This window comes from Coffea eugenioides, chromosome 8 (genome assembly GCF_003713205.1).
Source record: "Coffea eugenioides isolate CCC68of chromosome 8, Ceug_1.0, whole genome shotgun sequence".
Classification (NCBI taxonomy): Eukaryota; Viridiplantae; Streptophyta; class Magnoliopsida; order Gentianales; family Rubiaceae; genus Coffea; species Coffea eugenioides.
In genome coordinates this window covers 45049164-45065040 of record NC_040042.1, presented here as the reverse complement: position 1 = coordinate 45065040, position 15877 = coordinate 45049164, and the positions used below count along the sequence as shown (strand labels likewise).

Sequence of the window (15877 nt, the reverse complement as noted above, 5' to 3'; positions counted from 1 at the left end):
AACATTAAAGAATAAGGATTAAGAGTATAAAATCATTATCTTATCTTATTCTTTACTGCGTATTACTAAGTTTTGATAGCCACTATGTACGCCGCGCCTTCAAGATTTTTCTTTTTTGGGTAAGAAATATAAAAGTTTATCATGCATGATAATTGAAAATCAGCCATTAGAATGGGATCTATATATAAATGAAGAAGCATATGCTCCCAAATAGATTAATGATTGCCAGCAGATTGGGCATATATATATATATCTAACAAAAGAGTGAGTCACATTATTGTTACAAATTACAATAGCTACCCACTCACTTTAAAATGTGAGAGAGTCAATTAAGTGAAACACAAAATGAGTTCAAGATTAATGCTGTTATCTTTTCCCCCCTTAATTAACTAACGATCCAAATATAATTAAAATTTCGAGAGTTTATCTACAAAAAAGCAACTTCAAGAACGTGTTTTAATTTTTATCTGTAGTATGTCGTTTAGCGTAGAATTTTTTGAATTTTAATACATTTTATACGTGGATTAAACAATTGTAATTTTCGTAAATTGACTCAATCAAATGTCATATTAAACATGGAATCCAATAAAGCAGTGGGCTAGTGGCTACACCAAAATAATTTTGCAATACGGAGAATTGAAACTAATTAAAGAAAAATGTTATTGGCTCATTAAAATTTTTGGGACGACCACATAGAAGAAGTGTACTTTTATTCATCCCATTCTATCAAATAATTAACGTAGTGGGAATCCATGTAAAGATCGATCCTTTACTCCTCTATCCAACCAAGAGTACATAGAACCCCTGCAGAAAATAACTACGGTAACATTTACTATATATCAATTATTCATAATCTCAAAGTTGTGAATGCCTTCGTACAAAGCATGCAACGTAGTAGATCATTTACTTGCATGCATGGATAGCACTCTGCAGTCGTGCCTGCAGATGCACAAGACTCTAGCAATTCCGGGGGATTTCTTGCAGACTGCCTGGGGATGAAGGTTACCGAAGTAGCTGGTGCACAATGTGCGACAACACAGAGCATCGCATGTTGAGTTCCAAACACCTGCACCTTCTGTGCATCTTTTAGGCGGGATGATTGGGGTTGATCCTCGACCGATCACCATGTAGTTATTGCCACCTTGCATGCATTAACTAATAACATCATCAGTATTTATCACCACATGAAATTATTATGGTACAAAAAGTGCATGCAAGCCAGCTTTTCAATGATGCATATACTATCAGTATTAGACAAGAAAAAATGGGCATGGAAAAAAAATCTAAAAAATTAAGCTCGAAATATTTAATTATCACTAGGGTCAAAACTATCCTTTCTAAAGAGTACTTCCATTTTTTGCAAAAAAAAAAAAAAAAGGGATAGAATTGTTTTCAAGAAATAGTTGTAATATATTAAGTTCTGTTGATATGGCTCGTGAAATTTTACCTGATGCAAAAAAAAAAAAAGAGAACAAGGATAACGCAGCAGATTGCTCTTGCAATGGCCATCTTTCCCTGGATGAGATGAGGTATAGTTTGGTTGCCAAGTGCCTAGGATATATTTTCAATTGTTCGATCCTGCTATATGTGCTGCAAATCTTGGAGGAACCTATTTATTTTATACTAGCTAGTTGTAAATTTTCCTCGCGAACCAAATAAATAAATAAGCTGATAATTTAGTGAGGCCAATGTATATAGCTGTGGGTCTTAATAATAAGCTGATACGCTCAGCTCATATTTCGGCATCTTTTCAATGAGATATTGAGATGGCGACGCCTTTCAGTGGCAATGAAGCAGTGTTCAGTGCACAAGCATTATCTTAGAAGATTGTGTTATAATTGCTACTATTTTTTCTTACTTAAACATAAAAATGTCGTGGGTAGAGGTGTCAAAATGGGTGATTTGGGCGGGTTTGAGTTGGTTAAAATGGATAATGGGGTATAAGTGAGTCAATCCATTTCTACCCATTTAATTAGATGGATATAAATGGATAAGTAAAAAAATGAATTGAGTAACCCAATTACCCATTTATAACTCGTTTATTTTAACTTCTTGTAAATTTATTTGAATTCATTTTTGCAAACTAAGTTATTAATTTATACCACCGTTTGCACCCATCGTTAGATTTAAATATTTACTTATAATGCTCAATAAGCCTAATTACCAATTTTTTTTCCATCCGCACTCTATGTCGCAAAATTACATACTATTTAATAATTGAACAATAAGAATATAAAAATTTGAACTAAGTACTATAAAAATTAACATAAAAACTTAATCCAAAAAATTTTGAACCCCTAGCATTTTTGTCGTGTGTAAATTTAAATTTTCATTTTGAAAAAGGTAAAAAAAAAAAGAGGTTAAAACTTGTCATAAATTGGTAATGGTGAAAAATGAGCAAGTTAATGAACTAAGATAAAATCAACAAATAAAAATAATTATTAAACAAAAGTAGTTAACATCATGATAAAATAAAAAATATGAAAAGAAATAGGTGGGGGAAGAGAAGAGATTTGGGAGAAGACAATTCTAAATGGATTAATTGGGTTTGATGGGTTATCCAATAATATCCAATTATTAAATGGGTATTATTGGATAACCCATTTTTACCCATGTGCAAAAGTTTAAGATACCTATAAATTTAACTAAATGGATATGTTTGCCACCTATGGTCCTGGGTGCAGGAAATCATTCTGATTTTTTTTGGCCAAAATAATCTTCCGTTCTTATAATACTCCAAAAGTCATGCAATTAACAACTTTATTCCCTTTATTTATTGCAATATACGCGCGCAGAATTGACAAACTAATCCCCAGAAATCTTAATCCCACAATCCTACTCCCTATATTATGTTATTCTTGATATTGTTGAGCCTAACTTCTTATTCTAGTAATTATGGTTTTCAAATGCTAGAGATTTTTCTTCACTTCTTTTCGCTTTTGACATGGAATTATTCCATGTCAAATTCAACTTTGATAATATTTTTTGTCCAGAATTTATGTGCAGGTGTTCTAATATAAAATGGATTAATCTTATATACATTGATAGTGTATACACTTTCACCATTTGATGCATGATACCTAATTCAAATTTGAATTTGAAATCCAAATTTTACATGTGTGTCGTGCATCCAACTATGATAGTGTATACACTATCAGTGCATATAAAATTTACTCATATAAAATACTACAAAATACTAAAATGAATAAAATCGAAACTTTATCATACACATAATTACAAATAACAAGAGAAAAAAAAGGAAAGGAATTGCAATATAATAGTTAAGCAAAATGCTATGGCACGTGTTCTAATTAATATTCACTTAAATTATTTGTTTAGTTAATTTTTCTAAAAAAATTCCTCTATTCAATCGAAATATCAAAATTCAATATAGCTATTATTTCAGTTAAATTATTTTTTAAAATACATTAACATCCTAGATTCAACTAAACAAATGTCATGCCTATTCATTAAATTGTCCACATTCTATGCATTCATTGGACAAACAATAGCCTTACCTTTTAAGTTTTAAATTTATTTGATGCTTTATATAGTTACAAGAAGCATGTTATTTTACAAGAAACACATATTTACAGATAATATCTTCAAGTATTTTACAAGTGCATAAGAATATTAATTTATAATTTAAAATTCAATTTTGTAATAAAAAATTTTCTGTTACTAGTAATGATGTAAATCGCAATATCTACAAATTTTAATTTCATAAAATGAAAATCTAAAGGTTGTGTTTGAATTGCATTTTTCATGATTTTTCATGGAAAAATTACTGTAGCGATTTGATGTATGTGAGGAAAAAAGGTAATTGGGAAATGTGATCACGAAAAACGATGTAATTTTCCGACGAAAACCGAAATCCAAACAAGGCTTTAACTTCATACTCCAATATAGGCCTCTCCCAAAAACAAACAAAGATGCGAGAAATTTTGCGTCAACCAATCAAAAGCTGATTGATTAGAAGAAACAGCACACACCCACGTTGTAATGTGCACCCGGACTTGAACAAACCTGAGGACAGTGGAGTACAGTGCATGTACCCGCCAGTTTCCCGATCTGCGCTCTCTCCTAATCTCCAGGAGCTAAATCCTTCCCACTGTGGCTCTTCCTAGATCAATCCTAGCCGTCCAAAAGCGCGGGATAGACATCTTGCCTATTTGCTCCTCCTATTGTGCTACCTACACGTGGCACAAATGAGCCCACGCCTGGAGCGTACAATATATTATCCAAAAACCCATCCAACCCATCAATATCAAAAGCTGAGCATTCCCACAGAAGACTCAATTGCAACTATATAACCCCAAAAGTCTTATTACCACAAAAGTCTTAACTTGCTTGGTAAAAAAAAAAAAAAAACTATATAACCAAAAGACCTCTAAAATTAAAAACCCCCCAACACCCCAAAAGAAAAAAAAGTTTCTTAAAAGATCAATTTCAGAATTCCAGTCTCTTTCGCTTAAAATGAAATAATTTGGTGCATCACATATCTCAATTTTAGTACTTTGGTCACATATCAATTGACCTTGATGAATGTGTACAACACATTCTTCTTTTTTGGAGAGAATTAGGTTCAATTGGCATTTGATCATTTTTTTGAGCATCAAATCACTTAATTTTGTTAAACAAATCTAAATAGTGGGTTAAAGTAAAATATATTCAGAACTAAAGAAAAACATTTTGAAGTTAATTTTGTCTTTCATAAGTCAAACTTATTATAAGAACTTCTCTAGCTTTTATCCATGAATTATTTACTAATTTGTCAAAAACTTATCGACACAAGCAGATGGAAAGATGCGTCAAATAAGTGCATCGAATTAGGATGTCAGAATGGTATATTATTTGCAAAAATTTCTTCGTTTGTATCATTCATATATTTTTAAATCATATTTTTATTACATATATATCATAGCAAAAGTGTACTACGGTATTTTTTTTTTTTTTTTTGTAAAAAATTATCCAAAATAGTCTAATATCCAAACACGCTCGAAATTTGGAAGGGATTAAGATGGTTCGCTTCATTGTAAAGGATGAGCAAAAGAATTCCCTAAGAACATGAGGGACCATTTTGACAATTTCAGCCCAATTGGATAATCATAAAAATTCTCTTTACGTCTCAAAATTGTAAAGCCGCACTTTTTCAAGAAATTATTCACTTCATCTTCTTCTTCCCTTGGACCTTTTCTGCTTTTCTGCTTGACTTCTTCGGCAAAAATCCATGGCGCCCAGGAAAAAGACAACTGTGGAGCCCTCGACAAGGGTGACTCGCAGTTCAACTAGACAAGCAGAACCCATCCCAGAAACCCCCAAAAAGAGGGCCAAGACAATCCCAGAAAACCCCAAGAAGAAGAAGGCTAAACTTGTCCCATCCAAGCCAAAACAAGAAGCAGAGAAGGCAGAAGAAACCAAGGGCGACGTTGTTGATGGCTCCAAGAAGACGATAATAGTGGAGCATTGCAAGCAGTGTAACTCATTTAAGACAAGGGCTTTGCAGGTGAAAGATGGGCTGGAGAAAGGTCTTGATGGTGGGGTTAATGTGATTCTGAACCCAGAGAAGCCAAGAAGGGGTTGCTTTGAGATCAGGGAGGAAGGTGAAAATGGTGAGAAGTTTATCAGTCTTCTGGAGATGAAGAGGCCCTTTTCCCCCATGAAGGCCCTTGACATGGATAAGGTTGTTTCTGACATTCTTGAGAAGATTAAGGGTTGAATATTCCTTTCGGTTATGGATTGTTTAGGGATTTAGCTAGGGAAAGCTAAGATAGTATTGGTAGTTTTTTTGCTTGTGCAGGAGAAGATGGTTGGAGAATTTTTAGTTATGGTAGTCTTCTTTGTTGGATCTCTTGTGCTAGTTTCATTTCCAAGAAATCCCCCTAAATCCCCTGTTTTTATTTTCGTAGTCTAATTTTAGTATGAATGATGACAAACTTTATGAACTATTGCAATTGTTCTTGCATTGTACTCTTGTTTATCTTTCTCAAGAAATGGGATCTTTGGATATCTGTTTGTGGAAATTGCCTGAGAAAGTAGCTTGTTGCAATTTTATTTGGTGGTCTGAGCCCTTTAATGTGACATGCGGAGTATTTTTTCTCTACTGACTCTGTTCATTCTGAATGGGAATACTGCTGTTTCCGATGAGGTTGTTTATTGATTGCTTGATGATGAAGTGTGACCATCTTGGAGGAAAAAATTGATGGCCTAATGATGAAGGGGCTTGCTCATTGATAGTTCGTACTTTTTGCCTCATGATACTGGTTTATCATACTAATGGTATATTTTGCACGTATGTACAATTATTGAGTGGTGGATTTGATTCTACTGGGATTTCCGTCCATTGCAGGCTTGCGTGCAGAAAAAAGAACAATAGAGGTAATTTTATAGAATTAAACTAGCTCCTTGAGCTTAAATGATCATTTTAGAAGTTACAAATCTCCATTTATAGAACCTTATGTAGGCATTTAGAGTTGCTTTTGAGACTATGTAGGCTGATCCATAACTGGCCAATATTTTGATTCCAAAGATTTATTCTTGAAGTTCTGCGGAAATTGGGGTAGTATTTCATTTGTCCTGTCTCTTTTGAGGGAATTTCCTATTGCTTTCCCTGGGAATTGACTTCAGTAAAAGTGCAATTAGTTGTTGAGGACTCAAGCTAATAGGAGCAAGATTTTGGTTATTTTCTTGTCTGACATAACTCCGTGAATGAGGATGATGCATACCTTTGTGCGTGTAAATAATTTGTATGACTGCCAAGAAGATGGAATAGCTACCTCTGAGGTAATACCAGCAGGGCTCAAATTGAGGCGATCAGATTTTCACACATGATTTCTTCGTACCGGAGAAATTTCTATACAATGTAGGAGAGACTATATTTTAGTGCAATGTGCTTCATTACATGATCTGCTTCTACTATATGTTCTAGGTAAAAATGCAATTGTATACCTTGAATTTTCCTGTGTTTCCAGATAAATCAACAATTTTTCCCGAAACTTTTAATGTAGAAGGTTAAGTAGGGGAGGAGTGCCTCAGTCACCTCCTCTGTTTGCCATTAGTAATGCGTCTTCATTGCCTTTAGCCTGCACAGAAGGGAAAATTCAACGACATTCCCTTTTTATTTGCTTCTAATCTTAGGCAGAGTAGCATCCGATTGAACCTTATTATAGCAGTAATCAAATGCTGTGGAAAGAATATTGAGTGATGTGGTTAGTTCAATATGAGCATTCTCAACTGCTGGCCAAGGGGATCATGAAAGATTTCTGTCAAAGGGATTAAGAAATTGTAGAGGACATTAATTGGGAAGTGTGAGGCTTCCTAGTCCACAATAACTTAGCCCACTTCTTGCCAACATATTTATCAAGTCTTCCACATTGATTCTTTCAATGTCCAGTTGATCTTCTATCCTGTTACAGTGAATGCTGTCTATGTATAGCAAATCGAGCTTATGAGATGCTAAGATTAGAAGAACCAGAGGCGGTTGAAATTTCAACAACTTCATGACCACAGAAAACCCCTTTCAAGCTAATTGCCTGCATATCTCTAGACCAAGTCCTCTTAACAACTGCAACCTGAAAGCATTAATTTGTTTGGAAACTTCCTTTGCTCATCAATCTGGACTGAAATTTATCAAACGAGCAAGGCAATAATCTGTACTTGTACCTCATCCTCGCTGGTATGAACTATGAATTTTGTTGCTCACAAGAAACAAGTTTCCCTCACAAGAATCCTTGCTGGAGTCTATTTCTCAATTCAAGATTATCAGAGATGATCATTCTCATGATAATATGCTTGTTTGAATAGTGAATTATTTATCAAAATTTATTTACTTACATAATCAATATATTTCTTAACCATCCTTTTATCTCACATACATCACATTAAAAAAAAAAAAAACTACAGTATTTTTATTTTTATTTTTTGAAAAAATCATCTCAAATAATCAACTATCCAAACACACTACTAAATGTTTCCATTGTCGTCTTCCAAAAGTCAACTAATATGCAAATTTGTGCACTCGGATTTGATAAGCATTATTAGTATTTTCTCATTCTATGATTCATAAAGCAGCAATGTAAATAAAATCTTCCACAGCGTCCTCCAATAAACAAAGAAGAAGAAATTCGAGTAAATTTTTCCCTAGCATGCAACTGTGGATATTTGAAGTTAAAACTTAATTTTCAGGATTATCATGAATTTCTATAGGTTATTAGCTTTTCTAATGTTGTATTTTGTCTTTTTGGCCGAGGAGCCTATAGGTTGCTATAAAAATTTCTTTACGAAATTGGATGTCCTACATACAAGTTAATTATTGTAAATGTCAAAATGTGTAATTGAGGGAAGGTGTTAACTTAATATTCATCGACTCAAATGCATACTTTGATTTCCAATTTTGGTTAATGGGAATTTAATCCAATCTCAAGCAAGTTTTTCTCGAAGGAGTCGAATTTAAAGAGATTTGTTTTCTTCCACCCCTAACTCTTCCTTGAATTGCCTTAATCGAAAGAAAAGTTGGCACGTATATCTCATCAACCCTTAAAACCCCTCTACGGTGTAAACCCGCCACCAAAATTCATCACATCCTTAAACCCTACCCTGTCACTCACAATATTCAATTCAAGAAATGCATTCCTCTTCCATTTTCCTTCGCAGGCGTCCAAAGCCCCCGCCATCTCTTCACCACAGCCTCGCTTTCCTCCGCTTCATGGGCGGAGGCCCCCGGACATTTCCCGGAGGATTAAACAAATGGCAGTGGAAACGCATGCACGAGAAAAAGGCCAGAGAAAAAGAAAAACGCCTCCTCGATCACGAAAAGCAAATTTACCAGGCCCGTATCCGTTCTGAAATCAGGGCTAAACTCTCTGCTGCTTCCCAGAAGCCCAATTCTGTTTCCGACCCAGATCAGCCCGGACCCAATTATGGCCCGGTATCGCCTCAAGAACATATTAAAGCTCTGGCTGATCGGTTCATGAAAGAAGGTGCTGAGGATTTGTGGAATGAAGCTGATGGCCCGATTAGAGCTCCGGCGCCTCGAGAAATGGCAAATAAGAGAGTTATTGGTGAGCCCATTGATTTACGGAAATTAATTTCGAGAAAATCTGCTTTTGCTGATAATTGTAGTGCTGATGAAAGTAGAAATCCGAAGTCTTTGGGTGATATTTCTTCGACGGCTCGAAAGTTTTCGAGCGGTGCTTTGGGTTCAGTGGGATTGGGATATAATTTAACGGGTTATTGTGGACATGGATTTTTTATGAACTCGAATAATTGGTTAATTAGTAGGCGCATTTCGAGTTACACAGCGGGATTGATGAAGGGGGGATTGGACCTAATGTGTGATCATGGAAGTCAGATTTCGGTGAATATGGATGGTTTGTCGAGAGTGAGGTGTTATTCTGTGGATACAATTAGTAACAAAGGAGCAAGTTTTGCTAGAAACCAGAGGTCAAAAAGCAAGGAAGGCTCAGATTCTAAGCGGAGTTTGGTTAGCTCTAGAGGTAGCGGGAGAGTGAGGTGGCCGAGATTTCACACCAACAGGAATGCGATAAATTCTTCAGATGATGAAAGTGATGATGATGATGATTATGGTAATGATAGTGATGGTGAGGATAAGACTGCTGAAGAAAGGAGAAGTTGGGGTAATGGGAGGAGAAATGCAAGCAGTGCTGCATTAGGGAAGTATGATGTGAAGATAAAGAAGAAGCGAGTGCCCTTGAATGCTTTGGAACAAGAGGATGATTTGTCACAGCAGGTGGAGATGATTCGTAAGGAGGTTATTAAGAGGAGTTTGGAGAAGCAGCGTGGAGAGGGAAAAAGTGAAGAGGAGACAATATATAGTTCCAAAAGGTGTGAAGGTCAAATTTGTGATTGCTAAGCGTGTCACTATTTTAGAGTTTTCTTTGTGAATAGAAATCTCATGTCAACATTTTATTTTTTTTTGTAATGTTGTGGGGGGCTTTTTGTTGTTAGGTTTGATGAGTATGACATCTCTCCTTTGACAGTCAAGGCACTCAATGCAGCGGGTTATGTGCAAATGACCAGGGTTCAGGAGGCTACACTTTCCACTTGCCTTCAAGGTAGGCATGCAAAAACAGTTAAGCATCTATCCTAACCTACTGCCTTTATGAATCAACCTTTTATATTCTATTTTATTAACAATGTAGATTTCTTTGATGACCATAGATGTCATTGTAATTAACGGAAGGAATCGACATAATAGCTAGTTCTCCCCATAAATAGGATGCTGTAGTTGTTACATCGTTCTTTTGTTTGATGGGAATATAAAAGCTGAATTCTTTGAGTCAATTTCCATATTTGGTAGGTTCTTCTAAATCAAGTCACGCAAATGATTGCTATAATGGCAATTTGCTTATGGCTTCTCTCTTCATAAATTCTACAGTGCCCATGTTTCTTCCATAATATTTACACACTGCTGTGAACAGGCAATGATGCTTTGGTTAAAGCTAGAACTGGAACTGGAAAAAGTGCTGCATTTTTGGTATATTACTAGTCCCTTTGATTTTGTTCTCATACCCTTTTTTCTGGCGTTCAATGCTTGTATATTTCTGTTCCTCTTATTAAATAAAAACAGCTTCCTGCTATTGAAACAGTTATAAAGGCGTCAAGCAACAGCACGAACCAACGGACCACTCCAGTATACGTTCTCATTCTCTGTCCAACACGAGAACTTGCAAGCCAAATAGCTGCAGAAGCTACTGTACTGCTGAAGTACCATGATGGCATTGGCGTGCAGACACTAGTTGGAGGAACACGCTTTAAAGTTGACCAGAGACGCCTGGAGTCAGAGCCATGTCAGGTACATGGATCTTTTGCAACATCTGGGGACCTTTGTTGTTCGAAGTGCATGAACTTTTCTATCAGTAGAGCCTCTCATCTCTTCCTCTTCCTCTCTCTCTCTCTCTCTCCCCTCCCTCCCCCTCACCCCCCGGCCCCTTTCTCTCTCTCTCTCTAAAACTGGAGTTTAAAAGACCCCCTGCTTCTTGTTAATGCATACTTTTATGCAGTTTATAGTTCAAAAATGAAGTTCAGAAGCCCAATTGCTTCTTTTTAATGCATGTTGCTATGCAGATTATAGTTGCAACTCCTGGCAGATTGTTGGATCATATAGAGAACAAGTCTGGATTCTCTTTGCGCTTAATGGGATTGAAGATGCTTATCCTTGATGAAGCAGACCATTTATTAGACCTTGGTTTCAGGAAAGACATGGAGAAAATCGTGGATTGTTTACCTCGAAAGAGACAGTCTTTACTGTTTTCAGCCACAATTCCGAGGGAGGTTAGTTTCTACTTGTCCTCGCCGAAGACTTTGTGAAGTATTGATTTTCTGCTTCACAATTTTGCATTGAAGCTACCCTTGCTTACCCTATCCATGCAAGCTTAAGAAAAGTTTCGTACTCCTTATGGATTAGCTGAAGGTTAAGCTTTTGAGAGTAGAAAGTTCTCATATACATGTTTACCCGTGAAATTGACATTCTTCAAATCACAGGTTCGTCGAATATCACTGCTTGTTTTGAAAAGAGAACATGCATACATGGATACAGTTGGCTATAGCTTGGAAACACATCCCAAGGTGACATAGTGCTGAGAATTACCTTAAATTTCAATTTTCATGAAATTTGAAATATTTCAAGTAGAGGTCTAACAACCTCAGGATTCTTTACAAGGTTATAGCCCATCAAAGTTGACAGTTTCAGTGGTGTTGACGTGTGAATTCAAATTTTAGTCGTCATAGCACCTTACTAATTAATGCTATTTCTATTGTATGAGAAAGTCAAAGGACCTTTCTATTAATTCTTTTTTTGTCTTCTCAATTAGGTAAAGCAATCTTATCTTGTTGAACCACATGAACAGCATCTCGAAATTGTATACAATCTTCTGCAGGGACACATCTCCAAAGTGCCTGATTATAAGGTAATAATGGGGATTTGAGGATGTCATGCATTATTGGCCTTTGTTGTCGTCTAGGCACATTCTTTTTTATTTTCTTCTCTATTTTTGGGCCCCGGGGGGGGGGGGGTGTTTCAAAAACCAAGAAAGGAGATTTTTATATTCTGCATTTGGATCTTTGCTTCTGCACTAATGATACTTCAAATGTGCCCAGGTTATTGTTTTCTGTACAACAGCAATGATGACGTCCCTCATGTATGCACTTTTAAGAGAGATGAAGATGGCTGTGAGGGAGATGCACTCGAGAAAACCTCAAATCTACAGGACTCGGATTTCTGATGAATTCAAGGAAGCTAAACGATTGATTCTCATTACATCAGATGTTTCAGCTCGCGGAATGAACTATCCTGATGTCACATTGGTCATTCAGGTGGGTGCTGTTATTCTGTAATTTACAATTAAACTCTACACCAACACCTCCTGTTTTCTTGTGCTTGATCAAATATTCACTATTTGATATAAGTTTAACCATCATCTAACAATTGAATAGTTTAAAAGAAAGAAAATTTTGAGATTTTGTCTTGTTCTAACTTCTTTATTTGAAGTTATGCTGTTCTATCTTAGAAATAGAGGAAACATTTTAAGTCCATTACCCAGTCATATCATCAATGTACATGTAGAAGGATGATTTGCCATTCAAATTGCTTAACCAATTGCTGCTGCAGTCCATTTTGAGTAGCACATGACCAATCTTTAGCTGTTTCCCTTTTAGACAGGCAGTAAGCTCGAATTTAAATTGGGGAAGTGTGTAACTGAAATATCCAATTTTCGCTTTCGCTATAAAGGATGACAAGTTAGCAGGCTTTCCATTATGAGTCAGGACGATGATGAATGTTGCATGTCCTGCGTAACAAGAAGTTCAGAAAATGAGTTTTTTTTTTTAACTTGTATTTCTATTCATTATTTTTTCTTCTTTTCCTGTTTTTGGTCACGTTTAGTGGGAGAGTGGATGTTCATACAGGGCTATGGTGAAAGTTTGATGAGCAACATGTTTCAGTTTCATTTTTTTTTTCTCTGCGTTAAATACTTGAAACGATCTCACTTCTGTGTAATAATCTGTGTGATTGCATATTTAGGTTGGTCTTCCATCAGATAGGGAACAATATATACATCGTCTTGGAAGAACTGGACGGGAAGGCAAAGAAGGAGAAGGCATCCTTTTACTTGCACCTTGGGAGGATTACTTTTTGGATGACGTAAGAGATCTTCCCCTGGAGAAATGCTCTTCACCGCAATTAGATCCTGATGTGAATGTAAAGGTCTGCAATCAACTAGTTACTTTAATGATTTTACTTATGTTGTATTGGTGCACTTTTTCAATTTAGACTGTTCATTCTTATTTATTAGCAAGAGTCCCCTTGATGCCAATTTTCTGGTATTTGTAGATTGAAGCATGTCTGACAAAGATCGACCATGGTGTCAAAGAAGCTGCTTATCATGCTTGGCTGGGCTATTATAACTCCATCAGGGAAATAGGCAGAGACAAGACGACCCTTGTTGAGTTAGCCAACCAATTTTGCAAGTCAATAGGATTACAGAAGCCTCCTGCCCTCTTTAGAAAAACAGCGTTGAAGATGGGCTTAAAAGATATTCCTGGCATTCGAATACAAAAATGAGTTCACTTGTGACTTCATTTTACATCTGTAAAGCATGATATATTTTGCCGTGTTCAATTGAAAGTGGCATCAAGACTGAATGCCTTGATGATTTTCAGCTAATTGCTTGTATGTTCTTCTTCCTTTGCTTTCCTTTTGTCAGTTATTTTCGACCCTTTTCGTCAGCTTCCTTCTCAAGGGCAAGGGTATGGCAGGTGGTGGTGTTTTCAAGGGAAGCCATTGTACTAGATTAGTTACAGGATGAACAATATGTGCTCTATTTATCTACAATTATTCTTCAAGCGATGGCACCTTCGACTCTATAAGAAAAAAATCTAGAGAACGTAAAATAGATTATGGTAGAAAAACAAGAAAAGTATTAGTGTGTAACAAGGAGAAAAAAGGACCGAATATGTCATCTCACAGCTGATATTAACAAAATTATGTGCATGAGAAAAATATTAATGACAAATAAATAGTCTGAAAGGATATCTATTTGAAAACTTTACACCAAGTACATTATATATCTTTAGAATTAAAGTGGTTACAGAATAAGTTAACTTCTAGACCTTTAAAACTCAACCTAGGTAAGGTAACCAAGATTTAAACAAGAAAAATTTAAAACCAGCAACATAATCTATAGTGTACAGGGCAACTTCCTTGTCACTAATGAACTGGATTGCATGCCATTTGTTTGCTAGCTCATTCATCAGAGACAATCGAAGCATCATCTCCCAACTAAATATAAAGAACGCAAATGCTATACACAAATGTCATACAAGAAATTACTCGTACATTTAATGTCCCATGACTGCGAATTCAGGCCGCCTTCCTATATATAACACAGAGCTTTTGGTCACAAGTGACATACATTGTTCTGAATTCACTGCCACTTCTTACATCCTCCGACTAAGTGTTTGAAGGTATGATATGATCTCTGAAAATTTGAAGAACTTTTTGTCATCTGTTGCTATGTTAATATCTTTTCTTCACTTGGTATAATCTATATCTCATCTTTTCCCTTCAATCAAATCTTATCCCTGTTATGACCCCCAAATTTTTACAAACAAAACCAACAAGCAAAATCATACATACCATTACCTGTTCCGGTCAGTGCAGAAAAGCAAATCGAACGTTTTATATGTCTAGTTATTCTTCAAATGATTACCAATGGGCTGCAAAAAAAAGAATTACTTCGTGTCTAGCAAAGACCCTATTTGTTGAAATGTCTAATTTTCAAATTGACAAAAAATTTAGGTTTTGGAACAAAAAATGTTGTGGGTTTCAACTTGAGAAGGATGTCATGTATTTTGCCAATTTCATAAGTTAAAGATTTTCACGAGGCAATGTTTCATCAAGACTGAATTTTCAGCAATTCTTGTGATGTTGTCTTTTCCAGGAATGTTGAGGGTTTCCTTTTACTTTTTTCTCTTTCCTGCCATTGATTGTTTTTTCAAGGTCTTTATTGCAATAATTGTTTGTCAAATAAAAAGAAATAAAAGTGTCACCCTTTCACTTTTAAATCGGTCCTCCCCAAAAGAAAAAAAAAATCTCACAGAATATTTGATACATTTTATGTGCACGAATATTTTTCAAGTGCATGACCAACTTTTTTTTTTATCTTAAGAAATTATAAAGAAGTAAATAAGACAATATGTTAGATGGGAAATTTTCCTGCCATTGATTGAGAATTGGTAAGTTTCCATGTTGTGGAATTGCATGGTGTGTATGTGTACAAGCCTGCATTTAAATCCCTGAAACCTTCCATGAACTTGAAATGGGCTTTTTTTTTTTTTTTTTGGAGTTTTAACATTAATTCTCATTCATATATATATATATATATATATATATATAATGTTGTTTCACCAAGTAGTGGTTGCAGACTTGGATATCTTCCCACAATTAATACTTTAAATTTTGTTTCCGTTGTATAATCTCTTTCCTTATTGGATAGTTGTCATCTTGACAGAGATTATATGTAGGGATCTAAGGTTTAAAATTCTCTCAATAAATTCTCTAAATTAGAGTTTCTTTTTTTTTTTTTTTTTTTTGTGCGTGTGTTTGTTAGCAACAAAATTAGAGTTACAAAACATTTATGAACTCATTTTCATGATTTAGTCTTGTATTAATGGTTTTCATCATATCTTCAGTATATTTGGGGGGATTATTATTATCATTGTGGAATATATCATCCATCCAATGTAGCCATTTCTCTATGAAAATTCGTTTTTACCATTTGAGATTTGAGCTTCATGTCACATCTGAAATGATTTCTCATTCTTCTCTTTTCATGGCAAATATATATATGCTTCATTGCTT

General features: G+C 35.4%; 2 protein-coding genes across 2 annotated transcripts; both read left to right on the top strand.

Moving 5' to 3' along the window:
* Nucleotides 1-5151: 5151 nt before the first annotated feature.
* Nucleotides 5152-6023, top strand: LOC113779670 (selenoprotein H-like). Its single transcript, XM_027325346.1, has one exon. It carries the CDS (start codon nucleotides 5231-5233, stop codon nucleotides 5717-5719), a length of 489 nt encoding a protein of 162 aa, XP_027181147.1. The 5' UTR covers nucleotides 5152-5230; the 3' UTR covers nucleotides 5720-6023.
* Nucleotides 6024-8601: 2578 nt separating this feature from the next.
* LOC113779187 (probable DEAD-box ATP-dependent RNA helicase 48) lies at nucleotides 8602-13701 on the top strand. The gene is made up of 10 exons (XM_027324684.1): nucleotides 8602-9843; nucleotides 9967-10073; nucleotides 10440-10495; nucleotides 10589-10813; nucleotides 11086-11292; nucleotides 11503-11586; nucleotides 11832-11927; nucleotides 12118-12333; nucleotides 13040-13222; nucleotides 13349-13701. Exons 1-10 carry the CDS (start codon nucleotides 8624-8626, stop codon nucleotides 13577-13579), a joined length of 2625 nt encoding a protein of 874 aa, XP_027180485.1. The 5' UTR covers nucleotides 8602-8623; the 3' UTR covers nucleotides 13580-13701.
* Nucleotides 13702-15877: the final 2176 nt, after the last annotated feature.

What these genes read in the sequence shown, in the direction of transcription:
- LOC113779670 (XM_027325346.1), top strand. Translation starts at nt 5,231, where the DNA reads ATGGCGCCCAGGAAAAAGACAACTGTGGAGCCCTCGACAAGGGTGACT.
- LOC113779187 (XM_027324684.1), top strand. Translation starts at nt 8,624, where the DNA reads ATGCATTCCTCTTCCATTTTCCTTCGCAGGCGTCCAAAGCCCCCGCCA. An exon ending in ACAATATATAGTTCCAAAAG is followed by an intron (nt 9,844 to 9,966) that starts GTGTGAAGGTCA and finishes TTTTGTTGTTAG; the next exon opens with GTTTGATGAGTATGACATCT. An exon ending in ATCCTGATGTGAATGTAAAG is followed by an intron (nt 13,223 to 13,348) that starts GTCTGCAATCAA and finishes TGGTATTTGTAG; the next exon opens with ATTGAAGCATGTCTGACAAA.